The sequence below is a fragment of the Haliotis asinina genome, chromosome 9, assembly GCF_037392515.1.
Source record: "Haliotis asinina isolate JCU_RB_2024 chromosome 9, JCU_Hal_asi_v2, whole genome shotgun sequence".
In the NCBI taxonomy this organism is placed as follows: Eukaryota; Metazoa; Mollusca; class Gastropoda; order Lepetellida; family Haliotidae; genus Haliotis; species Haliotis asinina.
Genome location: NC_090288.1, coordinates 1133116 through 1161007, shown reverse-complemented (window position 1 = coordinate 1161007; position 27892 = coordinate 1133116). Strand labels below are relative to the sequence as shown.

The window sequence follows — 27892 nt, the reverse complement described above, 5'->3', positions numbered from 1 at the left end:
TGCTAATCAGTCCAATTGGGACAATACCCAGGCTGCTCAGATGTTGGGATGTGCTCTGGATGGGGTAGCACAACGTTTCTATGCAGGTTTACCTGTGAGAGAGCGTTTGGACTATCAATGGCTGTCCAATCAATTAAGAAGACGGTATGGAACTTGTATCCCTGATGTCAAACGAGAAGAGCTCATGATGAGACGCCGTAAACCTGGCGAGAATATCGCTGAAATGTGTGACGATATCTGGCATTTGGCTTTGGGAGCCTATCCAGATCTACCTTTTGAGATGCACCTAAAAGAGCAGTCGATAAAGACTTAAGACTCAGATTCCTTGATAGAGGTGTCTGCACTCTTCAAGATGCTATTGAAGTCGCAGAACTTTACGAGTCTGTTGTTGGTAAACCAGGTTCAAATAGATCTGTGAGATCTGTCAGTCCATATCCTTCTCGAGAGAAGAGAGTTCAGTTTGAGTTGGAAAGTTCTACAGTGAATAAGAAAATCGATTCTCTTACTGAACAGTTATCAAGCCTCCAGAAGACTGTGGAAAAACTTGCTGCCATGCAGTTTCACAGTTCCTGTTCTCGAACGCGATTTGAAGGAGGAAGACAATACTACAATCACAATAAAGACAGGCAAAATCGGTCTCAGTCTCAACGGAAGAGAGACAATTCCGGTCAGTGGAGTGAATCTCGCTCACCGAGTACGAGCCGGAGAGATAAAGATGCCTGTTTTCAGTGTAAACAGACAGGTCATTGGGCTTCTGAGTGTCCTCTGAATAACCAGGGGAATGGCTGTCAGGGAAACGGTTATCCACTGGCCCGGAAGTAGGTCGGATGCAGTGGAGAATAAACCAGATAATGGGACCACAAATCCTAACTCAGTTAAAACCAGTGGTCAGGTGGAAAGTGGGATTTGTGTGTTTTCCAATGAAAAGGAGATAATTCCAAATAATCCTCAACACAATCCACCTGACCCAGTTGCTGTCAAAGCAGATTTCCAAACTTGTTTTAAAATAGGTGATAAGGGCCAATTTGTTAACTTAAGGATAGGTCAAACTTATTTCACCTTACTTGTTGACACTGGTAGTCAAGTGTCTCTGTTGTCTCATGCTGCAAGCAAGCGTTTGTCCTCCTCTACAGCTATTAAACTTATTGACCTGATGCTTGAGGCTGTGAATGGAACTTTGTTCAAGGCTATAGGGATTTTCCAAACATCTGTCTTTCTGGGAGATGATTTAAGCCCTACTAAGGAGGAATTCATTATTGCAGAGGTAGATAACTCTCATGAGTGCGATGGCATTCTTGGAATAGATGTGTTAGAGAGACTTGAAGGTGTGACCGACATTGCTGGGTCGAGAATCCAGTTGCGCGGCAGATGGATGCCAATGGTTGGCACAGACACCACTGTCATAGTTGCAGATGATGCCTCGTTGCCACCTCAGTTGTATCCTATGTCCAAGTTAGCTTGCCTGCGAGTCAGAGAGACCAGTCCTCTATCCTCATAGAACCCTGCAAAGACATGTTATTTGTACATGGGTTAGTGATGGGACATTCAGTAGTTATTAATCATTATTATTCATCAATGTTCTTGATAAAGAATATATCCTAGCTAAAGGTAGAATCCTGGGACAGTGTGAAAATGTAAACTTAGTTCCAAACAAACATGCTAAGAACAAGAGAGTCTCACGTGTCCGAGTTATCAATGCTAAGGTACCTGATCATTTACCAGATTTGTTTGACCGAAGCAGGGTTAATCTGGATGCAAGCCAGCAAGAAAAGCTTCGAGATTTTCTATACAATTATAGGGATACTTTTGCTAAGAATGAGGATGATCTTGGATGTACCAACTTAGTGAAACACCGCATTGACACTGGTGATGCGAGACCAGTCAAACAATCCCCTCGCCGTCAAACCCTTGCTAAACAAGAAGCAGAGGAGAAGGAAGTCAATCGAATGTTGGAACAAGGTGTCATACAACCATCCAGTAGTCCATGGGCTTCCCCAACAGTTCTTCTTCAACGCAAGGATGGTCGTTGGAGATACTGTTGTGATTTTCACGTTTTAAATGAGCACACTAGAAAAGACTCATATCCTTTGCCTCGTATTGATGACTGTATTGATAGCCTTGGGGGTAAGAATGTATTGTACCATGGATTTACAAGCGGGCTACTGGCAAGTCGAGATTGATTCACGTGATCGTGAGAAAACAGCTTTTGTAACACGTTTCGGCTTGTTTGAATGGAATGTTATGCCATTTGGTCTCTGCAATGCTCCTTCCACGTTCGAAAGGCTCATGGAGATGATTCTCAGAGGTCACCAATGGAACGAATGTCTCTGTTTCCAAGATGGCATAATAGTGTTTGGGCAAGATTTCAATCAAGTACTGATTTTCTTGAAAACACTCTCGGATCTTCTTCGTCGGGCCTTAAATTAAAGCCAAAGAAGTGTCATTTCTTCAAGGGGAGAGTGGACTTTCTGGGTCATGTCATTTCAACTGACGGCGTACACACCCAGCCAGAGAAAATTGAGACTGTGAGGTCCTGGCCAACTCCCAAATCTAGAAAACAGATTCAACAATTTCTGGGGCTAGCCAATTACTATCGAAAATTCATAAAAGATTTTTCAAAAATTGCAAGACCGCTGACAAAACTTTCCAGTCCGTTGGTTGAGTTCCAGTGGACTCTCACTTCAGCCCCTATCCTTGGTTTTCCCACAAGACAAGGCGAAATCACCATCGACAGTGATGCATCAGGTGATGGTCTTGGAGCTGTCCTGTCACAGAATCAAAATGGCAGAGAGGTGGTGCTGGGTTACTACAGTAAATGTCTCACACCAGCAGAAAAGAACTGCTGTGTTACTCATCGTGAGCTGTTGGCAGTAATGGCAGCTTGTCGCCATTGGCATCCATATGTCTTCGGTAGGCCTGTTACCATCAGAACGGACAATTCTGCAGTCGCATGGGCTAAGCGCATCAAGAGGCCAGTCAATCAAATGGCTCGATGGTTACAGGAATTAGGTAACTATGACTTGACAGAAGTTCATAGACCCGGCCGAATTCACTGGAATGCTGACGCCCTAAGTCGCCGACCTTGTACCCCGTGTCCGCAATGTCACAGGGAGGAAGGACCATGCAGTGTTGCTGAGGCAAGTGCTGTTTGCTCCGCCATCACCAGATCCCAATCTGCAAAACAGAATGACATAACATTTGGAAAGGAAGAGCTTAAAGACATGCAAATACAGGATCCTGACATCAGTCTTATTTTTAAGGCTAGACAGCAGAATCAATGTCCGGAATGGGAAACTGTTTCAGGATGCTCTGATGCTTGCAAAGCATTATGGGGTCAATTTGATCGTTTGTCTATACGACAAGGAGTTCTTCATCGTAGATGGGAAAGTAATGATGGTAAGGAATGGCGCTGGCTCATTGTTGTACCAGCTGTTAAGAGAAGATTCATCCTTAAAGGTTGTCATGACTCGCCTTTGGGAGGCCACCTTGGTGTTTCTAAGACTTTTGCAAAGCTCGAATAGTCGTTCTACTGGGTTGGAATGAAGGCTGATGTCAGAGACCACTGTCTACATTGTGACAAATGTGTGGCCAGGAAAACACCTAAAAAGCAGAAAGCACCCATGAAGGAATATATAACTGGCTCACCCAGAGACTGACAACGGATATCATGGGTCCCTTGGAAAAAACAACTGCGGGAAATAAATATGTTCTCGTGGTCACAGATTCTTTCACGAAGTGGACAGAGGCCTATGCCATACCAAATATCGAGGCTAAAACGGTGGCTAAGAAAGTGGTGGAAGAGTGGATATGCCGGTTTGGTACCCCAAAAATCTTACATAGCGATCAGGGTAGACAATATGAAGCTACACTTTTCCAAGAGCTATGTAAATTGCTGGGAGTGGTGAAAACCAGAACAACCTCTCTTAGATCTCAGGCTAACGGTCAGGTCGAACGTTTTAACCGCACACTAGCTGCAATGCTAAGTATATATACCGAAGGGAGGCCGAAGTCTTGGGACAAATATCTCCCCTTTGTGATGGCTGCATACAGAAGTTCAAAGCATGAATCAACTGGCTGCACGCCAAATAAATTAGTATTTGGTTCAGAGGTGCGAATGCCATTTCACCTGGTAACTGGTGATCCGAAGGAGAATTCCATCACCAGAGAAGAATAGGTGAAAGAGATCAAGCAACAGTTTCAAAAAGCTTTTGAAACTGCCAGAAGAAGTCTCAAATGTTCTTCTGAGGTGCGGAAAAAACGTTTTGACTAGGGAAGTAAAGAGTCCAGACTCAAAGTAGGGCAACCAGTATGGTTATTTAAGCCCCACAAAGCCACTAACCTCAGCTACAAACTCACTCCAAAATGGTCAAAGGTTTGGGTAGTCATCAAACAAATTGATGACGTCACCTACCGTATCCAGAATGGACCAAATAAGACACCCAAGGTTGTGTATACTGACCGGTAGTTACCATACTTGGGGAGTGATCCACCTATATAGTGGACTTCCAAGCAGCAGGCTTGAGACATCCACCTGTTGTTTCCGTATTCCAGAAACAGTCTGAGATTAGAGTTAAGATCAGTACGTTAAAATCAAAATTCAAAATTATCAGTCTACGTACTTAAGGTGGTAGAGAACAGAGTGATGAAAACTAAAATCTAGTGTTTGGAAGCTTACAAACCTGTACAGATTTAAACTTTAGGCGTGTTGGACGCTTTCCATCAGTATTTCTAAGGGCCTAAACATTAGAATGTCTGAGCTAAAAATCCCACTGTGAGTAGATGTTGGATAAACTTAATTTTCAGTACGATTCGTAGGATATGTTATTGCTGGAATAACATAGGGAATGGATCTCTCTCTCGTTACCTTATTCAGAACAAACCTTTAAATTATATCATCCTATCCACTATGTAATATGTAAATTTGCATCTTCAGGGCTGAAAAATCTGTCACCTCACCCTCCCCAGTGGAGGAGGTTCTCATCTTGGATGGGGACACAAACATTGATATGGACCTTCCAACAGATGAGGAGCAGGAAATACATTTTAACTCAGGAATGGATTGCCCGGCATGTCCGGAGAGAAGTATATTCACTCATCTTCCGGCATTTCAGCGTCACTGGACAATGAGACATAGACCTCAGTTGACCACATTCCATTGTCCTGTCCTGGATTGCCGAGCGACATACAACATCTTCCCGGACTTGACCCGACACTATATGAGGCATCACACTAACAAGCGAGCCAATCCAAAGAAAATGATGCAGGTTTGCAGAAAGGCCCGAACCACTGTGGCAACAAATAGAGCTTTCAGGGATCCAGGAAAATGGACCTTCCCGGCGGGTAAGTCAAAGAAGGGAATCAGATCTACCCTAGCAAGTTCCCAACCACAACAAAAGGAGATACCAGTAGAACTGGTAAACGTCAAGTCTGCTCCTGAGTCAACTCAGAGGGAGAGTGAACCAGTTTCCATTGGTGAAGTTACTCCTAACCAGTGGGAACTGGCCTATGATCGAGCCCAAGTAGAGATACAGGCCCTGAAATGTCAGGTGTCTCAGCTGGAGAGACAGATAGCCAGGTCAGTTCCCAGCTGGCCTACCACCTTTGACATTCCTCTTACCAGACCAGCACTGGACGATTTCATCCGGTCTGAGCGAGAAGCAATGGCTGTCCTTTATGAGGCTGAGGACAGAAGATTTAATGAACAGTTAACTTTGCATCGATAAGCGGATGCCTACATCCGAATAATGAGCAAGTAGGCTACCATTATTCTTGGCAACCCTGGAACTATCTCTGGACTTGTTGAATGACTATGTGGAACCATCTCTCAGTCTCTACATATCTCTGGAACAATCTCTGTGTGGAACTAGTGGACCTTGCCTTTTTGGAACTGTGTTTATTCTGGGACTGTGAAAGATTTAAGTTTTATTGTTTTATTGGATTGTTTTTAAATTTTTATTGGATTGTCTGGTTCAGACTCGTATTTTACAGACCGCCGCCATATGGCGGGAACATTCCTGAGCTCGGCATAAGACTTCACTCACTATGATGATGCACATGATTATTTAACAATGTATATGTATATATTTATGTTCGACATTCAACAAGATTTATAAAGTAAGAGGTTAAATCGAGGACGATTTATTTATAAAGAGGGGGATATTGTAATATACAGCCCAAGTTGGCATTTGGCCTCGGGGTGTTTGCATGCGACGAGTATGCCCATATTGACATAGTGGCAGGGAGCGTCATCGCATTTGTCCTCAGTCTTTAGATTAGGAGACATAATACAGTTTAAATGACATTCAATTGATATTCAGTGTTATGTACACTCTAATGCATATCCTTGTTACCTGACAAAAAATTATATTTAACTGCCGTTTTGTCAGAGTTATTGCTTCGGCAATGTTATCCATGGAGGCGGCCATATTGATGATGTTATGTGTACACAGTTCGTTGACAAAATTACTTTTGCAAATTCTATATTTTGAGCATCAAAAGGCATTTCCGTATTTATATTGAGACTCATAACGCTCTACATGTAATAGTACTGCACCAATAGGAAATTAAAATATTTTGCTTGTTTATGTAAATATATTACGTCAAGAGGACTGTGACGTAACTCTCGTCAGTTAACAGTTCTTGACAGTTGTAGTCGTTGACTAACTGCGGTGCATGCCAGTATTTCCGTTGAGAAGATATTTTGTCGCTATCTACCGTGTGCAACACTACAAATGTAAGTGTTTTACTGCCCAAGCTTTGCGTGAGACTGTTATTCATAGACGATTACACTCGTCGATATTTAAATTGAGTGAAGCGTCCCATAAATCGTCTATGACTGACTGTAGAGATTGAAAACTGCTCTTGGTATTTCGTTTTGGGGAAAACGTCATCTTTAATGTCATTATTAATTCATATAAATTTATATGTAATAAATTCTTGTTCATTGTTTCAACCATTCGTGATCATGTTATTTATTAATCAGAAAAAACTGTAATTAACAGGGTAAAGTGAGAGTGATCCACTTATACTAGTATTTAACTGAAGAACAACTTCCTCATTTTACCCCAGTAAACTGTTACAAGCTCTTTAGTTTAAAACCAATATCTTAGATACGCATAATTTGAATTGTACATTTGATTATAATTTTCATAATTTCTTCACATGTAATTTATGAATATCAATCATTGTAATGAAACTTAAAAGTGATATTGAAATTGAGCTTAAGACCAAAGAATATACTATAATATTAACATATTACGCCGTGATAACTGATAAACATCTTGCAACACAATCTGGATAGTTGTGTTGTCCATTGAGGACTGACTGTAAATGGAAAACATAAAATCATACAATTCTGTACAGTGTATACAATCTTAAAATAAAGTTGTTAACTGGTATTTTAGACATCTTTGAAGTGAATAGTACACTAAATTTTAATTTCCATAATTTCTACCCACGGTCTCTATCACATCTTAAATTATTAAATATAGCTATCCTCCTGATTTCAGCTTATGAGCACAGACAAAAGAACACCACCAACAAGCAACACAGCTTCAAACCCGATGAAAAACAATCTTCAAAAGTCTTATATTGTCCATGCAATGCTCAAAAAGAAACCAGTAGGTGGTCAAAACATAGAGGCTCTCATCGAGGGCCTTCATGCGAAAAGAGAATCCAAGGAAGGATACATTCCGACCTTTTCAAGATGGACAGAAAAAATCAACAGGGGTGGCCTTACACTTCCAAGTGATTGTTGCTTTCTTCTTTTGAGATCAGTTGAAACAGTAGTTAGGATCTGTCCAACCCTAGTGCTCACTAACTTCAATGTGGTAAACTGAAAGAAACTATTCTGACTAACCCCATGGTCATGTTCTACTGGGACAAGTTAATCATGTGCGAAGAAAAACTAAAGTTACAACTGTTAAAATTTCTAGTCTCTTTGTTCCTGAATGTGCGTGGTGGGGCCGTGGCCAATATGTGAAGCGCCAACACCAGAAAGAGAAAAAAATCGAGAGAAAATCTAGTGAAGGGAAAAACAGCCAGTAACTCAGAAAAATCTTAAAATCAAGAGACAATTTACTGTAATCATCAATGAGAGAATAGTCATAGACACTTTTATGAGACTATTTAATATGGGTGGTTAATTATAACAATAGCTTGTATGTATACATTTTGCACACACATGAAAATCCAGGTGAGAGTGACATTAGCATCAGCAACATGTAATAAAAAAAATGCAATGATCTGTTCAAAAATGAGAATCATATGTAAAATATATTACATATCATTTGTATGTAATAATTCAATCTTCAGTTTGGTCTTGTGTTTTTCCTATATAAGAGTCAACAAATTTAAGTTACAGTGCCACAATTACAACAGATACTTTTACTGAGCGGTACGCCAGTGGTATGGGAGATGGAGTGTTGAGATTATACATTTGTCTATCCTTTTATTACTAAAGTAAAACACATTACACATGCGCCTAGGGAGTGCTTCATCATCAACTGTCATGGTAGGGTGTGGTCTCTTGTTGGATATGTTGCCACGTATTGGTTGGAGCACAGATGAACCAATGACCGTTATCTGTGAAAAGTTCTGTTTGACAGCGTAAACTGATGGATTGTCATTTGCGCCTCCTTTATGTCTAAACTGTTCTTCTACAGGGTCCTGATTAAATCGGTGAGTTAGAACAAATTCTGCACCTGCAGCAAGCATGAATCGCACACGCCCTACAGTGGAATATACATATATTGTAAGTCCTTTCAGTGTTTGATGACATGTGTGAGCATCATACATTTGCTTTGGGTGGAAGTAAATTGCCCTGGCCGTTGCATAACACTATCCTCCCAGGCTTTGAAAAAATTCAAGAAGTCATTAACAAGATAATCCACTCTGGTGTCGTGAACATTTCGGTACTCTTGTTTGTCACTGTTCCGAGTTATGTTTCCTTCCTGCAAACTCCTTGTGTTGAGACAATAAAAAACGGTTCATATGTCCAATTAGGTTCACAGTTTCTCTGACTGGGTACCCATATGGTTCCTCCATAGCATTTGCAACAGAGCTGCTAAATATCTGTGCTAACGGGTTGACTTTCACGGCTGTGTATGGTGGCAAATCTACATGGTCTCTAGTAAGCTTGTATGTCTTGCAAAACAAGGCTTTTTCTACATGTTCTTCATACAACCTCAAAATATTGATCCAACTGATGTCACGGCCATCCTTCCACAGATCTCTGGTCATTTTGTGGGATCCTGAATTCGAAAAACAGTTTCTGGTGGTCTTGATAAGATGAGGAACATCTGAAATGAAGTAAACTTTCCTGCATGGACGACAGTAGGGATTCCACGTCCAGTAGAAAGTATTCACCTGTGGTACTTCGTGCAAGCTGAAGAACCTTCGGTTGAGTGAAGATCTATCACAGGTTATAAAAAGCGGCTTCAATCCAATTGTTTGCAAATTAATAACAGCTCCCCTAAGTATTGGAAATAGGTAATCGGCACTTACACCCCCAGTGGCAAAGGCTGCATATGGGTATTTCAGATCTGCCACAATACCACGGATCATGGGGACGAACATTGTATTTGCTAGTTGAGGTTTACTGCCTGTAATAACCTCCTCTAAACAGAGCAAGGCATGGCCAACTCTGTCAAGATCAACATAATCAACCAGTTCTCCAGTGTTTTTGGCATATACAAGACCTTCAGACACTTTTACTTCATCCTGAAGAATGCCAACATAGGATTTTGCCTCAATGTCTAACATTCGAGGTGACTTGGATTCTCCTTCTAAATGTTTTGAATAACTGGAATCAAAGCCAAGTGAACGTGGAAGAGCATGGGAATAATCATACAATGTCCTTTTGCTTGGGAATAATATGAAGCACGACTTGCCAGCAATGTCATAAGCCTTTCGACTTCTACTTCGCATGTAGAGACACCATTTAATTACCATTGGATGCCATCTCATTGTGCGTTTGTCTTTGACGTCACTCTATTGTTTCTGCTGCTCCCAGAAAGGTCTCTGAATAGATGTTTCATCGGGGTAATTATGACATACTTCATCCGAGTGTTCCATCAAGAGCTTCTGGAATTCTGAGTTAGATGAAGCACTTACGTGAAGACCTTTCTGAGTAATATTCTTGGATATGTTTTTTCTTAAACGCTCCATTTCAAGCTGAATGGAATTTCGACATTCGACTTTTCATCATTAGGTACTTTTCTATGACTTCATTCTTCGACATGTTGTTATGAGTCGTGTGACAAAAGTTATTTGGTTTCTGTTTTTCAGTCTCTTCTGGCATTTGCTCGGAGTGTGGCTCTGTATTTACTGCAATGGCTACAACGGTCTCTCTGAGACACCAGGAACTGACATTTCATGGATCGGATGGTAGAAGTATCAGCAATTCCAGTTATGTTAGCTCCAAACTCTCCTTCTCGGTAGGCAGATATTGCTGAAATAGCTCCTCTACTTAACCCTGCACCAACCGGAATCATGTCTACAAATCTGTCTTCGTAATTGTCAACACAAACATGGTATGTAGACAGTTTTGATAGAAGTTTTTTCACATCATTAAGAATGGAGAAAAATGAAGGTAAACCAATCCAGAATTCATGATTTGGGCCAATGTCACGTCGATGCGCATATATGGCTGCTGTAAAGGATGGCTTGATGACTACTGAAAGCTGGACTGAGCCTAAGTCACTGTCATAAAACTGCACAATTGTGATGTTTTCACGTTGGTTTCTTGCAATTGTAAAATTACCAAGCTCATCTACATGCTGAAGCAGCTCCTTTTTCAAATTCAAATATTCCTGGTACCTGTGGTACCACATGGTGCCATCAACAAATTCATCCACATTGTTGTCTGGATGATACTGGTGAACTTTGTCCAAAATAACTAAGAATTCATCTGCTGAACAACTATCAGAATCTGTTGCTTCTTGACATGGGTTATCTGTAGGGTCATCACTGAGGTCAATGAAGAATGACTTCCACGCTCTGTCCGACAGTACATCTCTTGATCTGAAAATGGAGATACACAATACTAATAATACAAAATAATTTGTATTGTTCTAAATACTTGTTAACATTATGCAATAGTTGGTTGCAAATGCTCTTTCAAACATGGTCTACATACTTACTCAAGATTGGAATAATGTATTTAATATTTTATATTGTACCTTTTTTCACATAACAAAAGAAACAATATTAAATTTGATTATACAGTTACCTTGAGAGTTAAACTTATTTCTGCAGGAACCAGATATAGAAATAACACTAAAATATATAAACATCAATAACTACAAAATATTAACACTCACGTTTTAAAAATAAACCACTAGCCAGAATGGACACCATTTCTGAATTTCCTACTTTCATTATTACATACCTGGAATCATCAAGAACAGTTGACTGAACTAAAGAATAGCCCTTCCGACGACTGCCATATTTGTGTTTATTAAAGGTATATTTAATTACTGATTCATTGACCCTTTTAATAATTATCAAAATGGGATGATTTAAGTAAGTTTACTGGCCTACTGGAATTATGTCACGTACACTGGGATTAAAGTACGGATACAGTGGACCTACAACATATCTAAGCTTACTGACTGAGTTAACGAGTTAAAGGTTATAGTCACATCAGAAGTATTTCAGACACACCGGGACTTAAAATAATTATAAATTCCTGGGATTTCAAATAAAGACAATACATAATATAAAAAAGGCTGAGGATCGCTGGTAACCTAAGGTCGATCACCTCTCTAAGAACCATGGGGACTTACAGTACTTTGGCTACCTGCATGGACTCTAGCTGGATTTGTACCATCCTTTCAATCATTTGCGATATTACTGATATTTAGCCATAATAAAACAAGAAATATTCTAAGATCAAAATCCTGTGTAGAGCTAAACTGAATTTCGGGACTAGCGTACCCTTTCAGGAGGACAATCATTCACAGTACTTCACCCCCTTCGAGGATGGAGCTAGTAACTATCCTAGTTGATAAATTATTCTACTGATTATAAAACGTCAGTTGCAGCATACTACAAAAATCAATTTTTGACATTGCTCACTATAAAATATATAATTAGTTTTAGAATTCCTGAGGAATTTGATAATCAATGCACTGGTCTGACAGGATTTCAAGACCACAAGCAGAGTTCTCATGCCCGATTGCTATTGGGGGAGTTCTTATACCACTGATTAATCTCTTTGGGATATTAATGTGAAAGGAGTGTATATAGAAGTATGACATTTCAAGATACATTGCCTCTTAAGAGCTGTTTTGATGTTTCTGTGCTCATATTGCACACTTTACTATAACTCTTTTAAAAAGTGTTGGTTGATGTAACAAACATCAGCATGTAAGAAACACCACAACAATAGAATAGTAACTCATATATTTTCACCTGTCAAGGTATGATGTTCATTTAACCCCAAAATTTGGACAATGAAGAAAAAATACTAAATGTATTTGATGCATCTGAAAAACTTATAACCATGTTATTATAAAACAGATGCGATTTTCACAGTATATGTATGACCGCTAGTTGAGAGTATAATGTCATATAGATGTCGGTGTTGGACATTGATGTTAGAGGAGACTGTATAGTTGGAATCCCGCTCACTGTGTGTTGTGCTGTTTCGAGTTCTGTTGTGTTGTGATGTGATGTGTTTAACTTAATTCATATTCCTCTGAAGTGGGACTTAACCCCACATATGGTACACAATTAAGGAAAGACTGTTAATGTTACTGCGAGGTACAATTTCTTCCAATTTTCTTTATGGTTGTAGCATGGTGTGTCCATCAATGAGTTTTCACACAACTAAGGGACACAACTGTTCCAACGTACTGATATACATTGGATGTATTCATGACGGGTCCCTGCAGTGGTGCAGGATACACTCACATTTTCACCGATGTCAACACAATTGGAACGTGACTATAAAGAGATGACAGGGTAGCAGCGGTACAATCAACTCCACTCGCCACATTTCCTTAAACATTACAGTGCTATTCCGTGCCACAGTATTCTGTAACAGTCCCGCTGTGTATTGTAATTATGACGGTTGTAGGTGTACCTTCCCTCATGGTTGTAGCATGGTATATCCATCATCGGATTGTGACACTGCTAAGGGACGCAACTCTGATTCCCTAAGGATGAAGAACAGACATGAGACAGCTCTCATTTACCCAAACGATTTATTGAAATCTTGTAATAAACTTTGTGATAAGGATCATCACTCTGAGTCGAAAGCGTCAGCAAACTCCTTCTCCAGTACATTTTGCAAATCTGGGTCTGAAAAGAAATATTAGGCACTCATTACAATATGCACAGACAACTATAGTTCAGCCATACTTCAAATCCAATCTTGCAGTCCCGAGGACTGGTTGTAGATTCTTCCTGATTACGATTCTCGGTCTGTTTTCACTGTAGCACATGTTTTCATGTTTTTGATAGAATGTAATATTAGTAGAACACTGTTAATATCAGCTTTAGACTTCACTTGAATATGAACATTTCAAGTTAATGTTATGTGCAAGAACGTATACAATTTTATCTGTAATGTTCGATTGTACAAAACCAGTACAATTCAACTCGTTATGTCCGATTACCTGAATCTATGGTCATGAAGTCATGGATGCTCCTCGAGAACTCCTCCAAACTCACGTTTGAATCATCTGAAATTGTTGAAATGATCAGTCCAAATCTCTTCATTACTTAAGCATTATTTTCATGTTCACAATGAAATAACTTGTGATTAAAGTCAGGGTTACAGGGACTGTATATATCGTCATTATGTGAACGCTGACTCAAGTTTACCGTTTTCATCAGCAAGTGAAAGTAGATCCTCGGCCGCCCGTCTCTCCATCAGTTCTTCAGCTTCTGATTGGTCAATATTGCCATCCTTGTTCTTATCGAGGTCGTCAATACTTCGCTTACCAACTAGGGCTCCTGAAAGCAAAGAACACACAAATATATTCTCGCGCAGTAGCAAAAGTTACAAAGCAATGGCTTCAAACAAACACAATGAGATTTTTTCACATAAAAAGGCAAAACAAACACAAATTGCTACGGTTTGTTAAGATTGATAATAACAGGATTCTGCCCCCTTGACTATTTCAATATTCTCTCAGAACAGATGAAACAATACTTCCAAACACAGGTTTCAGTGTTGAGTCCTCAGTACAATGAAAACCGCTTATTTAACTGAACGTGTTTTCAAAGAAGCACAATTATAACTCATTCGATCACTCAAACACCCAAGAACATTATTTCTTTGTTAAATAAGACACCTGAATTTTGGCATTTCTTCATAAGCTAACTTGTTTCTTAGTCTAATGGTTCCATCTGTTTATCAGTCTCTTAGTGAACGGTCTTCAGTATGTTGGCGTTCAAATCGGTTGATGATGTTCACATTGAAAACAAAGGAGAAACACATACTGTGGACACTTTTTACTATTAAAAGTCATCACTTACTAAAAGGTACAGTGTATTAATAGCTTTCGACCTCTGAGACCTTTCAGAGTGATTTTGACGTCCAGTTACACATTTTGTAGATCCCGGATGGGACTCAAGGAGAGAAAATGCAAGGAGAGATATAGCAAAACTAATGCATGCCAAAAATGTCCAAACTTTGATTACATTCTAAACGACGACGACCACCATTGTCTTCTGCTGTGCCTTGATTCTACTTATGGCAGAAATAAGTGTATCCCACATTATTACCACAGATAATCTTCAAATAAATGAACTGATGTCCTCAAGAAATATTGATATACTGAGAGGTATGAAGTCTTAAACATGTTTGTAGAACATCTTCCTGTATTGGCGTACCGACGGCTGGGTTGATGATGTGTTTGTATCGCCTGTAAACTCGGTACACCCGTCCAGCGGTTCGAAGTAAACGCCGGCCGCGGACCCTCAACCTGAATCTTCTCCAGGCGTCCGATTCCGACATCAGCACTACGGCCACAAGCAGTAGGACGAGGAACAGACGCATTCTGGTCAGTTGATATTATCTGCTTGACATATAGATCATTGTGCAAATTACAAACGCAATCAATAGTGGAACACACTACTGACAATATTTTTGTCTCTTGTATCTGCCTTTAGAAGGATAACACGCTTATTATTCATCACAACTGTTTCAGACATTAATACCTTGAGATAATGACGTGAAATACGAGATAGACCTTTATAGGTATGTCATGGGCATGACTGATATATTCTCTTGTTTGTAACTTCGTTTTTCATTTCTGAAGAGGACGCTTATATGGATACAGTAGGCAGTTGAAATGGCGTTTAAAATATGAGCTCTCTAAAGTTCTAAATTGTGAAAATGCTCCATTTTAACCATTATAATGTCTCAGATGGCAACCACCGCTGATTTCTGTACAAAAGAAGTGTCTTTGTGTTTGTTGTCTGATGCAGTAGAAGAACCACTCCAGTGCCAATGTGGTGTGTCTTGATTCTGTTGGGATAGGTCTACTGTGTAGTTCAGGATGCTGCTGCTTAACTACAATCATCAAATCAAGAAATCATAGAAATGTTACTTACCAAAATAGACGACGAAAAGAGTTTCTGCAGATTGTATGTATAAACCACACATATTTATACTTGTATGGGTCAGAAACTCGTGAAAGGAAACAGGAAAATCACTTGAGATCTAAAAGATAACATCTCACAAATAATGACGCTTGACTGGACAACATGTTGGGTATCTGTACCATCGTTACAAGAAACAGCTGGGAGAGATGGATGTCAATTGGGAATATTGATTTAACACAGTTATTGCCATACTGACGTGTTATTTAGTTCTTTGGAAATGATATTTTAACACGGTTACCACCAGATGGCTAGATAGGTGGATAACGACCACTCGGATGTTGTTGGCGTCAGCAGTTTGTGACGGCAACAGCGAAACACATGTTCCTACTCTGCCTGTAATGGCAACACAAGCCCACCATGGTGCTAATCGCGCCTTTTTGCCAATAAACATTTTGTTTCAAACCTACCTTATTTTTACTCTCTAAAATTGCTAGTATTTTCCCGCTCCTTCAGCCATTATTTATTCTTTGTTTCATAAACTTGACGAGTTGATCAGTTTGATTTTCATTGATCCATTCCAATAATGTTCAAAGTTACTTTTCCTTTAAGACCATTTAAGACTGCGTATTCCTTCGCACTGACGTTCTGCAATCAATTATTTTTCACTTCAAGTTTGAATAAAGTAACAAGAAGCAAAACAAAATTTCGAGTTTGGATAAAGAGTGAGTGAGTGAGTTAAAATTTAACGTCACATCGGCAATATTGCAGCCATATAGTGTCGAGAAATGTTGTAGATGCACACAAAAAATACAAGTAATTAAAGAACCAGTCATCGACGGACTGTAAAATAACTAGAGTATCACAAAAAGAATTAAAACTAGCTAGAATGTATTTTTACAAGCAGAAAACTATGTTAGACAATATCACGTAAAAATTGGCTATTGATCACCAACAACTGAAGGGAGACCACCATACTAGGGACCACGGGGACTTACAGTACCTTAGCTACCTGCATGATCCCTATTTGGATTTACACCATCCCTTCAATAATAAATGGCTTAATCCTGAGACCAAGAGGCGGAAGAAGAGAAGATTTCTTATTGTACAAATCCTTACAGAGAGGATTGAAGACACAGTCATATGCAGGATGTGACTCATTGGAACATAGTTTTATGATATACTGCAAAGATAATTTTATACGGCGTTGGTCAAGAGATGGCTCATCAGCCTCGACATAAGGCTGTCAACTGTCGAAGTTCTGAAAGATCCAAGACAAAATCTTAGACACTGGTGGTGGACGGAATCTAAAAGTTTAAGGTTGCTTTTGCAGGCTCCACCATATACGATGGAACCGTAATCAAGTTTAGATCGTACTAATGATCTGTATAATTGAAGGAGTGAATTTGAAACAACCTTTAACAAGTCCAGTGCCTTCAGGCATTTAGCTTTAAGGGATTTAATGTGTGGTGAGAACGTTAAATGAGAATCGAAAATTAAGCCCCAAAATTTGGCCTCCTTTACAACTTTGATGGGAGTGCCATTTAAAGATAGTTCAGGGTCCGTATGTTGCTTATATTGTCTACAAAAGTGTATGCAATTAGTTTTGGATTTAGAAAATTTAAAGCCGTTTTCGAGACACCATTTATTTATTCTGTTTAGACACAACTGCAGTTGTCGTTCGATAGTGTGCATATTTTTACCATGACAGGAAATATTAAAATCGTCCACAAATAACGAGTCATCACTTGAACCATTTAAAACCTTGGATAAACTGTTGATCGTAATACTAAATAAAACGACAGACAAAATACTACCTTGAGGGACACCCTGAACCTGATTGTAATGATCAGACCGGGTTGAACCCACTCGGACTTGAAACTGCCTGTCTTTTAAAAACTGTGGTATAAAAAGAGGCAAACGGCCTTTCAAAGACAAAGTCATGTAAATCCTTTAAAATACCATGCTTCCAGGTCGTATCATAAGCTTTCTCGAGATCAAAGAAAATTGATACAGTATGTTGTTTATTGGCTATAGCATTTTTAACAAAGGAATCTAAACGTACCAAATGATCAATGGTGTTTCGATTTTTTCGGGAAACCATATGGAATATTTGTAATAAGGTTGTTGGTTTCAAGATACCAAATTAAACGATTGTTTACCATTCGTTCCATTGTTTTGCAGACACAGCTCATGAGAGAAATTGGTCTGTAATTAGACGGAACAGAATGATCCCTTCCAGGCTTTGGTATACGGATGACAATGGCATTACGCCATGAAGATGGGACATCCCCCAAAGTCCATATAGTATCAAAAATGTGTAGAAGTGTTTCCAAACATGATTCTGGTAAATGCTTCAAGAGCTGATAGTGAATATTATCATCTCCTGTTGCTGTATCATGAGCTTGCTCAAGGGGTGGATGTAGCTCATGTAGTGAAAATAGTTCGTTGTAATCCTCACCATTGTCTGATTTAAAATTAATTCTTTTCTTTTCTTCTTGTGTCTGGTATTTCTGAAACGCAGGGACATAGTTGGTTGAAGAGGAATGCTTAGCGAGTGTTTCACCAAGCTTGCTGGCAATATCAGCCTACATGTCAATAAAGAATCACCATCTTTGAGGTGATAAACTGAATATTTCGAACCTTTACCCTTGATACGTTAAATCATATTCCACACTTTTGAAATCGGTGCACGAGAACTGATTTTGGAAACATAGTTGCGCCAAGACTGACGTTTATTTTGTTTGAATGCACGTCGAGCCTTGGCATTTGAAAGTTTTACTTTGTCTAAATTATGGACTGTTGGATGTCGACGAAAGTATTTTTCGGCTTTCTTCCTACACTTTCTGGCTTCTTTACATTCATTGGTAAACCATGGTTTATGAATGTAAGGATTTGCAGAGGACTTAGCTATTGTGTGATCAGCTATAGCATTGAGCTTATCTGAAAATAACTGAATGGGATCTTCGGTATTATTAAAATGGTCAGGAGTTAGATTTGAAGAACACAATACCTCATACAGTTGCCAGTTTGCTTTTTTAAAATTCCACCTAGATGACGATGAATCAGCATGTGGGCTGATCACTTTCAGAACAGTGGGAAAATGATCACTGCCACAAAGGTCGTCATGAACTGACCATTGAAATTCATTTAATAAGTTGGCATCTGTAAGAGAAAGGTCCAGTGCTGAATACGTTCCAGTGGCAGGATGTACGTGTTTGAATCGTCATTAAATATGCACAGATTATTGTCATTTATGAATTCCTCGAGTATTCTCCCTTTGATGTTTGTATTTATGCTTCCCCAAAGAGGGTTGTGTCCATTCAGGCCCCCCATGATAATGCAGGGCCTAGGAAGCTGATCATATAGCTGTCGAAGATCAGATTGTTGTAGTGTAGTAGATGGAGGGATATACAATGAACACAGAGTAAATACAATGTGCATAGTCAACCGTACAGCAACAGCTTGGAGATTTGTCTTAAGAGGAATGGAGCTACTTATGGCATCCTGACGAATCAAAATAGAAGATCCTCCTGAAGCCTTATCTCCCGCTGGAGAGAAGGAATCGTAACAGTTGTATCTTCTTAAAGCCAAGTCGTCAGTAGATTTAAGATACGTCTCTTGGAGACAAACTGCTATGGGCTGAAAATCTTGGACTAATAATTGTACCTCATTGAATTATGAACCGCCACAGGGGCTTCCAAAGTGGAAGGCACCTCCAAACGCATAAGCGTTTTAAACTTTTTCTTTGAATGTTTCTTTTTATTTCTTGATAGTTGACTTTTCTCATTTTCTTGGTCACTTGTAGAATGAAAGGTATGGACAGATAGCGATTCAGAGAGATCGTCCGTCTGAGAGGCTGATGAACATTTCTGCGAAGTTGGAGATGAGATAAATTTATCAAGGCTGATCTGCTTCTCTGTCACCCAAGACATATCTGTTTGCCATGAGACAGAATCTTGAGTTTGCTGAGTTAAAGAAACTGCAGCGGAGTAAGTAGAGGCAGTAGACTGAGTTACAGTGGAAACTAATATTTCTTGCTTCACTGAAAGATATATTGTTTGTGTACTTAATTGTGAGGAATCTATATTGGGTTTCTAAACTGGGACAGGATTTGGATGATGCTAAGTGTTGTCCGTGACAGTTAGCACACTTGATTTCATTATTGCAGTCAGGGCTCTCATGCGCCCCGCTGCAAAGGACACAGTTAACCTTGTGATTGCAAGTCTTGGTACCATGACCAAACCTTTGGTATTTAAAACATCTCAGTGGTGTTGGTATATAAACGTCCACAGCAATGTTATAATACCCGGCCTTTATAGATTTGGGTAAAGAGGACAAGGCAAATGTAAGGAGGTATGTGTGTGTTTTGTCATCTTGTTTCCTAGTGAACCGTTTTACAGATGTAACACCTTGACTTTTTAAAGCAGCTGATATTTCATCTTCTGCCATGTCAGACAGACACTTTGCATAATCCCGTACTATTCCTTTACATGAATTGAGTGACTTGTGCACCGAGACAACAACCTTGGTGTTAACAAATTCCTGAAGGTTCAGCAAATTGACAGATTGTTGCCTCCGTGCACATTCAACAAGCAGTGAACCATTTCGGAGAACAGTGACATTTTTCACCTCTCCACATACACTTTGAATGCCTTTGGACACAGCGAAAGAATTACGTTTTAGTGGGTTTCCATCAAAAGAAGATATAACAATAAACTTTGGCCAAGAATTAGCTACATCTGAAGAAACTTCTTCATCAGAGGATAAAGATTCTACGTGGCGACGTTTATTTGCCTTCAATGAACCAGGACTGGGGTTTTGAGACATGGCGTGTGAATAATACTCAGCACCCTTGACCCCCACCCGCGATCGAGCGTCAACAAGGACGATGTTGCAGAGGCAACCATCTACAACACCAGAGATACAAGAGTGGTATACTCCAGGAAATACAACTTGAATAGCCATATTTGCCTACCAAAAAGCACAGTCAGGCTGGTTCAGTCTTAAACAGGTAATTGGAGGCATACGGAATTCAGAGGTTGACATTACCAGATTGGCCCATGAGCCACCGCCTTCTGGCATAGGACTCTAGGCAATATAAGATCAGGAATAATTTGAAAATATTTTGAATTACAGATATCAAAGACACCAATACCCAATTGATTAACTGTGCAAAAATAGTTCTACGCACAGGGAATGGCGTGCCCAGCCGATTGGTTGAACCGGGCCCATTCAACCTCCCGTCTAGGTGAAGTAAGGGTCGAAGGGGTTTGTTGAGCAAAGAGAATGCGGTCACAGGCCCCAGTGTCCTCAACCCCCAGACTCCCGTCCTCCACCGACACAGGGCCGCAACCCATGGCGAACGGGTTGGTGGACCAAATATGCCCCCGGGTCCACTACAGGGGTGTTGGCGAGCTCTTGGCGTAACCCAGCACCCACCACGAGGAGGTGGCTCGCCACGTGTGCCTTTTGGAAAAAGAGACCTGAAATGGAAATCACAAAGAAAGGAAGCTAGGAGCGAAACCAGGAAATCCAATTTAATCAGCTAGAATAATCAAAAGAACTAGAAAATAGTTAATATTCACAGATTTGGCTATAACCCTGAAGTAGAGATCATGTGGTCGCAATTACAAATATAAAAAAATATTGAAAAATGGCATAGCAGAAATGTCCTACGCACTAACCTGTTGGACGGGCGTTTCTCTGTTGTCTCAGATGAAAAAATAACTTATCTTTGGATGTCCAAGGTCACCTTCAAGTGAATGCCTGGTATGATCACATGCTGACAATATAGATGTGACATAGATGTCGCCATTGTACGTTGCTGTTAGAGGAGAACTAAGTTGCAATCCCCCTCACTGTGTGTTGTGTTCTTTCGAGTTGCGTTGCGATGTGTGTTAAACGTTATTAACTGTTTGCTGATGACTGGGTGAAACGTTTATGCAATTCTCATTTTGTCTGCAATTACCTGTGATAGCTAAGACTTTAGCATTGGCATATTGCAGTGATGTTCGTTGTGGAACAACGTGGAACACCGCCCAAATTCATAAAACTATTTATTATGATGACCAGAAAGAGAAAGTATAATTAATAAACAATCTAGTACAAAGGTATCTTCAAACTACCGACGGTCTCCTGGCCTAAGAAGGACAGCAACGACTTCAACCGAAACACTGAATACACATTAAATACACAATACAACACTGTATACACAGTGACCGGGGTTTCATCAGGAACATTTTATTTTATTCTCCTTTGTTTTCAATGTGAATATCATCAACGGGTTTGAACGGCAACACTCTGATGATCGTACAGCAGTAAGATGATAGAAGAACAGCAAGGACGTATAAAAATTCTTAACAGTTAAAAGATGGTTATTCATCGTAGGCAGGCTCTAATATCACATTTTCTTTGTAAACACAACACGTCTCGGTGAAAATGTGAGTGTATCCTGCACCACTGCAGGGACCCGTCATAAATACATCCAAAGTATATCAATACGTTGGAACAGGAGCTATGCAAGATTACCTTTATTATTATTTACATACAATGCATTACATTGAGAACATTGTTACACAACGAACATCGATGCCACACACCTAAACATCAGCTGTCACAGATAACTGCAGACAAAACGAGAATTCCGTACACTTTTCATTCAGTTATCAACAAACAGTTAATAACACTTACTACACCTAGCACAACACAACACATCATTATGCATGGTTACTACTGATCGTTCTTCATCCAAACAGATCGCATCTTTCCGTCACCGTGATATGGCTTGTTGCTAAGGCGCCATTAGCTCCCCAAGTTTCTGGTTGAGTGAGTGAGTGAGTGAGTGAGTGAGTGAGTGAGTGAGTGAGTGAGTGAGTGAGTTAACGAGTTAAAGTTTATAGTCACATCAGAAGTATTTCAGTCATACCGGGACTTAAAATAATTATAAATTCCTGGGATTTCAAATAAAGACAATACATAATATAAAAAAGGCTGAGGATCGCTAGTAACCTAAGGTCGATCACCTCTCTAAGAACCATGGGGACTTACAGTACTTTGGCTACCTGCATGGACTCTAGCTGGATTTGTACCATCCTTTCAACCAATTGCGATATTACTGATATTTAGCCATAATAAAACAAGAAATATTCTAAGATCAAAATCCTGTGTAGGGCTAAACTGAATTTCCGGACTAGCGTACCCTTTCAGGAGGACAATCATTCACAGTACTTCACCCTCTTCGAGGATGGAGCTAGTAACTATCCTAGTTGATAAGTTATTCTACTGATTATAAAACATCAGTATACTACAAAAATCAATTTTTCACATTACTCACTATAAAATATATAATTAGTTTTAGAATTCCTGAGGAATTTGATAATCAATGCACTGATCTGACAGGAGTTCTCATGCCCGATTGCTATTGGTGGCGTTCCGACACCAACCCGCCGACCAGCAATAGAAAGAATCCGTCTTATACCACTGATTAATCTCTATGGGATATTAATGTGAAAGGAGTGTATATAGAAGTATGACATATCAAGATACAAAGCCTCTTAAGAGCTGGTTTGATGTTTCTGTGCTCATATTGCACACTTTACCATAACTCTTTTAAAAAGCGTTGGTTGATGTAACAAACATCAGCATGTAAGAAACACCACAACAATAGAATAGTAACTCATATATTTTCACCTGTCAAGGTATGATGTTCATTTAACCCCACAATTTGGACAATGAAGAAAAAATACTAAATGTATTTGATGCATCTGAAAAACTTATAACCATGTTATTATAAAACAGATGCGATTTTCACAGTATATGTATGACCACTAGTTGAGAGTATAATGTCATATAGATGTCGGTGTTGGACATTGATGTTAGAGGAGACTGTACAGTTGGAATCCCGCTCACTGTGTGTTGTGCTGTTTCGAGTTCTGTTGTGTTGTGATGTGATGTGTTTAACTTAATTCATATTCCTCTGAAGTGGGACTTAACCCCTCAAAAGCAACAGAATCTCTACTTTAAACTAGAAAGTGTATTCCAAAGTCAACATATGGTACACAATTAAGGAAAGACTATGAATGTTACTGCGAGGTACAACTTCTTCCAATTTTCTTTATGGTTGTAGCATGGTGTGTCCATCAATGAGCTTTGACACAACTAAGGGACACAACTGTTCCAACGTATTGATATACATTGGATGTATTCATGACGGGTCCCTGCAGTGGTGCAGGATACACTCACATTTTCACCGATGTCATCACAATTGGAACGTGACTATAAACAGATGACAAGGCAGCAGCGGCACAATCAACTCCACTCGCCACTTTTCCTTAAACATTACAGTGCTATTCCGTGGCGCTGTATTGTGTAACAGTCCCGCTGTGTATTGTAATTATGACGGTATAGGTGTACCTTCCCTCATGGTTGTAGCATGGTATATCCATCATCGGATTTTGACACTACTAAGGGACGCAACTCTGATTCCCTAAGTATGAAGAACAGACACGAGACAGTTCTAGTGTACCCACATTATTATTGAAATCTTGTAATAAACACTGTGATAAGGATCATCACTCTGAGTCGAAAGCGTCAGCAAACTCCTTCTCCAGTACATTTTGCAAATCTGGGTCTGAAAAGAAATATTAGGCACAGATTACAATATGCACAGACAACTATAGTTCAGCCATACTTCAAATCCAATCTTGCAGTCCCGAGGACTGGTTGTAGATGCTTCCTGATTACGATCCTCGGTCTGTTTTCACTGTAGCAATGTTTTCATGTTTTTGATAGAATGTAATATAAGTAGAACACTGTTAATATCAGCTTTAGACTTCACTTGAATATGAACATTTCAAGTTAATGTTATGTGCAAGAACGTATACAATTTTATCTGTAATGTTCGATTGTACAAAACCAGTACAATTCAACTCGTTATGTCCGATTACCTGAATCTATGGTCATGAAGTCATGGATGCTCCTCGAGAACTCCTCCAAACTCACGTTTGAATCATCTGGAATTGTTGAAATGATCAGTCCAAATCTCTTCATTACTTAAGCATTATTTTCATGTTCACAATGAAATAACTTGTGATTAAAGTCAGGGTTATAGGGACTGTATATATCGTCATTATGTGAACGGTGAGTCAAGTTTACCGTTTTCATCAGCAAGTGAAAGTAGATCCTCGGCCGCCCGTCTCTCCATCAGTTCCTCAGCTTCTGATTGGTCAATATTGCCATCCTTGTTCTTATCGAGGTCGTCAATACTTCGCTTACCAACTAGGGCTCCTGAAAGCAAAGAACACACAAATATATTCTCGCGCAGTAGCAAAAGTTACAAAGCAATGGCTTCAAACAAAGACAATAAATTTTGTTCACACAAAAAAGCAAAACAAACACAAATTGCTACGGTTTGTTGAGATTAATAATAACAGGATTCTGTCCCCTTGACTATTTCAATATTCTCTCAGAACAGAAGAAACAGTACTTCCAAACACAGTAATTCATGTTTCAGAGTTGAGTCCCCAGTACAATGAAAACCGCCTATTTAACTGAACGTGTTTTCAAAGAAGCACAATTATAACTCATTCGATCACTCAAACACCCAAGAACATTATTTCTTTGTTAAATAAGACACCTGAATTTTGGCATTTCTTCATAAGCTAACTTGTTTCTTAGTCTAATGGTTCCATCTGTTTATCAGTCTCTTAGTGAACGGTCTTCAGTATGTTGGCGTTCAAATCGGTTGATGATGTTCACATTGAAAACAAAAGAGAAACACATACTGTGGACACGTTTTACTATTAAAAGTCATCACTTACTAAAAGGTACAGTGTATTAATAGCTTTCGACCTCTGAGACTTTTCAGAGTGGTTTTGACGCCCAGTTACACATAATGTAGATACCGGATGGGACTCAAGGAGAGAAAATGCGATATAGCAAAACTAATGCATGCCAAAAATGTCCAAACTTTGATTACATTCTAAACGACGACGACCACCATTGTCTTCTGCTGTGCCTTGATTCTACTTATGGCAGAAATAAGTGGATCCCACATTATTACCACAGATAATCTTCAAATAAATGAACTGATGTCCTCAAGAAATATTGATATACTGAGAGGTATGAAGTCTTAAACATGTTTGTAGAACATCTTCCTGTACTAGGTTACCGACGGCTGGGTTGATGATGTGTTTGTATCGCCTGTAAACTCGGTACACCCGTCCAGCGGTTCGAAGTAAACGCCGGCCGCGGACCCTCAACCTGAATCTTCTCCAGGCGTCCGATTCCGACATCAGCACTACGGCCACAAGCAGTAGGACGAGGAACAGACGCATTCTGGTCAGTTGATATTATCTGCTTGACATATAGATCATTGTGCAAATTACAAACGCAATCAGTAGTGGAACACACTACTGACAATATTTTTGTCTCTTGTATCTGCCTTTAGAAGGATAACACGCTTATTATTCATCACAACTGTTTCAGACAATAATACCTTGAGATAATGACGTGAAATACGAGATAGGCCTTTATAGGTATGTCATGGGCATGACTGATATATTCTCTTGTTTGTAACTTCGTTTTTCATTTATGAAGGGGACGCTTATATGGATACAGTAGGCAGTTGAAATGGCGTTTAAAATATGAGCTCTCTAAAGTTCTAAATTGTGAAAATGCTCCATTTTAACCATTGTAATGTCTCAGATGGCAACCACCGCTGATTTCTGTACAAAAGAAGAGACTTTGTGTTTGTTGTCTGATGCAGTGGAAGAACCACTCCTGTGGCAATGTGGTGTGTCTTGATTCTGTTGGGATAGGTCTACTGTGTAGTTCAAGATGCTGCTGTTTAACTACAATCATCAAATCAAGAAATCATAGAAATGTTACTTACCAAAATAGACGACGAAAAGAGTTTCTGCAGATTGTATGTATAAACCACACATATTTATACTTGTATGGGTCAGGAACTCGTGAAAAGAAACAGGAAAATCACTTGAGATCTAAAAGATAACATCTCACAAATAATGGCGCTTGATTGGACAACATGTTGGGTATCTGTACCATCGTTACAAGAAACAGCTGGGAGAGATGGATGTCAATGTGGAATATTGATTTAACACAGTTATTGCCATACTGACGTGTTATTTAGTTCTTTGGAAATGATATTTTAACACGTTTACCACCAGATGGCTAGATAGGTGGATAACGACCACTCGGATGTTGTTGGCGTCAGCAGTTTGTGACGGCAACAGCGAAACACATGTTCCTACTCTGCCTGTAATGGCAACACAAGCCCACCATGGTGCTAATCGCGCCTTTATTTATTCTTTGTTTCATAAACTTGACGAGTTGATCAGTTTGATTTTCATTGATCCATTCCAATAATGTTCAAAGTTACTTTTCCTTTAAGACCATTTAAGACTGCGTATTCCTTCGCACTGACGTTCTGCAATCAATTATGTTTCACTTCAAGTTTGAATAAAGTAACAAGAAGCAAAACAAAATTTCGAGTTTGGATAAAGAGTGAGTGAGTGAGTTAAAATTTAACGTCACATCGGCAATATTGCAGCCATATAGTGACGAGAAATGTTGTAGATGCACACAAAAAATACAAGTAATTAAAGAACCAGTCATCGACGGACTGTAAAATAACTAGAGTATCACAAAAAGAATTAAAACTAGCTAGAATGTATTTTTACAAGCAGAAAACTATGTTAGACAATACCACGTAAAAATTGGCTCTTGATCACCAACAACTGAAGGTAGATTACCATACTAGGGACCATGGGGACTTACAGTACCTTAGCTACCTGCATGATCCCTATTTGGATTTACACCATCCCTTCACCTATTGGCGATTGTATGCAAGTTTAGCCACGAATGAAAATGACAATAATATTACATCTAAAAGTGTGGAAGATTAAATTTTACGTTAAATGTTTTGGGACTCACCTACCCTCACAGGAGGACAATAATTTTATGGTACTTCAACCTCCCTTGAGGGTACTGCCACTACCCAGTTCTTAATTTAAAGTTCCAATCATAAAATATTGATCTATTTACTAATCAGTCAACAAATCCAATTCTTTTAAAAATCCAATAATTAAATGAGAACTTATATTGTTAAAAAGACCCTTCATAGTTCGTGATTTAAAATATTTATCCCTTGTGATGGAGTATTCAACAGCCAAGTAGTCATCACGTGTCTGACTGTGATTTTTTCGTCACAAGGAACGCAGAACGGAGGATCCTCACCTTTCAGTAGGTAGTTGTGGGTACATCTGGTGTGGCCAATATGACATAGTCGCATGATGACCTCTTCAAATCTGGACTG

The 27892-nt window shown here is 39.4% G+C and overlaps 2 protein-coding genes and 1 pseudogene across 2 annotated transcripts; all 3 read right to left on the bottom strand.

The window, feature by feature from the left end:
* Positions 1 to 8385: 8385 nt before the first annotated feature.
* Positions 8386 to 11830, bottom strand: LOC137296484 (uncharacterized; annotated as a pseudogene).
* Positions 11831 to 13223: 1393 nt separating this feature from the next.
* Positions 13224 to 15019, bottom strand: LOC137296674 (uncharacterized). Its single transcript, XM_067828494.1, has 4 exons — positions 14845 to 15019; positions 13831 to 13962; positions 13623 to 13688; positions 13224 to 13305 (listed from the first exon to the last, which is right to left on the bottom strand). The coding sequence occupies exons 1-4, from the start codon at positions 15008 to 15010 to the stop codon at positions 13247 to 13249; spliced, it is 423 nt and encodes a 140-aa protein (XP_067684595.1). The 5' UTR covers positions 15011 to 15019; the 3' UTR covers positions 13224 to 13246.
* Positions 15020 to 24128: 9109 nt separating this feature from the next.
* On the bottom strand, positions 24129 to 25901 carry LOC137296655 (uncharacterized). Its single transcript, XM_067828474.1, has 4 exons — positions 25727 to 25901; positions 24712 to 24843; positions 24504 to 24569; positions 24129 to 24187 (listed from the first exon to the last, which is right to left on the bottom strand). The coding sequence occupies exons 1-4, from the start codon at positions 25890 to 25892 to the stop codon at positions 24129 to 24131; spliced, it is 423 nt and encodes a 140-aa protein (XP_067684575.1). The 5' UTR covers positions 25893 to 25901.
* Between the last annotated feature and the right edge of the window lie 1991 nt (positions 25902 to 27892).

Excerpts from the sequence above, each read along its gene's own strand:
- LOC137296674 (XM_067828494.1), bottom strand. The coding sequence starts at position 15,010 with ATGCGTCTGTTCCTCGTCCTACTGCTTGTGGCCGTAGTGCTGATGTCG. Across the intron at positions 13,689-13,830 it reads TTCACTTGCTGATGAAAACG|ATGATTCAAACGTGAGTTTG; the intron begins GTAAACTTGAGT and ends CAACAATTTCAG. Across the intron at positions 13,306-13,622 it reads CTTCATGACCATAGATTCAG|ACCCAGATTTGCAAAATGTA; the intron begins GTAATCGGACAT and ends ATTTCTTTTCAG.
- LOC137296655 (XM_067828474.1), bottom strand. The coding sequence starts at position 25,892 with ATGCGTCTGTTCCTCGTCCTACTGCTTGTGGCCGTAGTGCTGATGTCG. Across the intron at positions 24,844-25,726 it reads CATCATCAACCCAGCCGTCG|GAGCCCTAGTTGGTAAGCGA; the intron begins GTAACCTAGTAC and ends CTTTGCTTTCAG. Across the intron at positions 24,570-24,711 it reads TTCACTTGCTGATGAAAACG|ATGATTCAAACGTGAGTTTG; the intron begins GTAAACTTGACT and ends CAACAATTCCAG.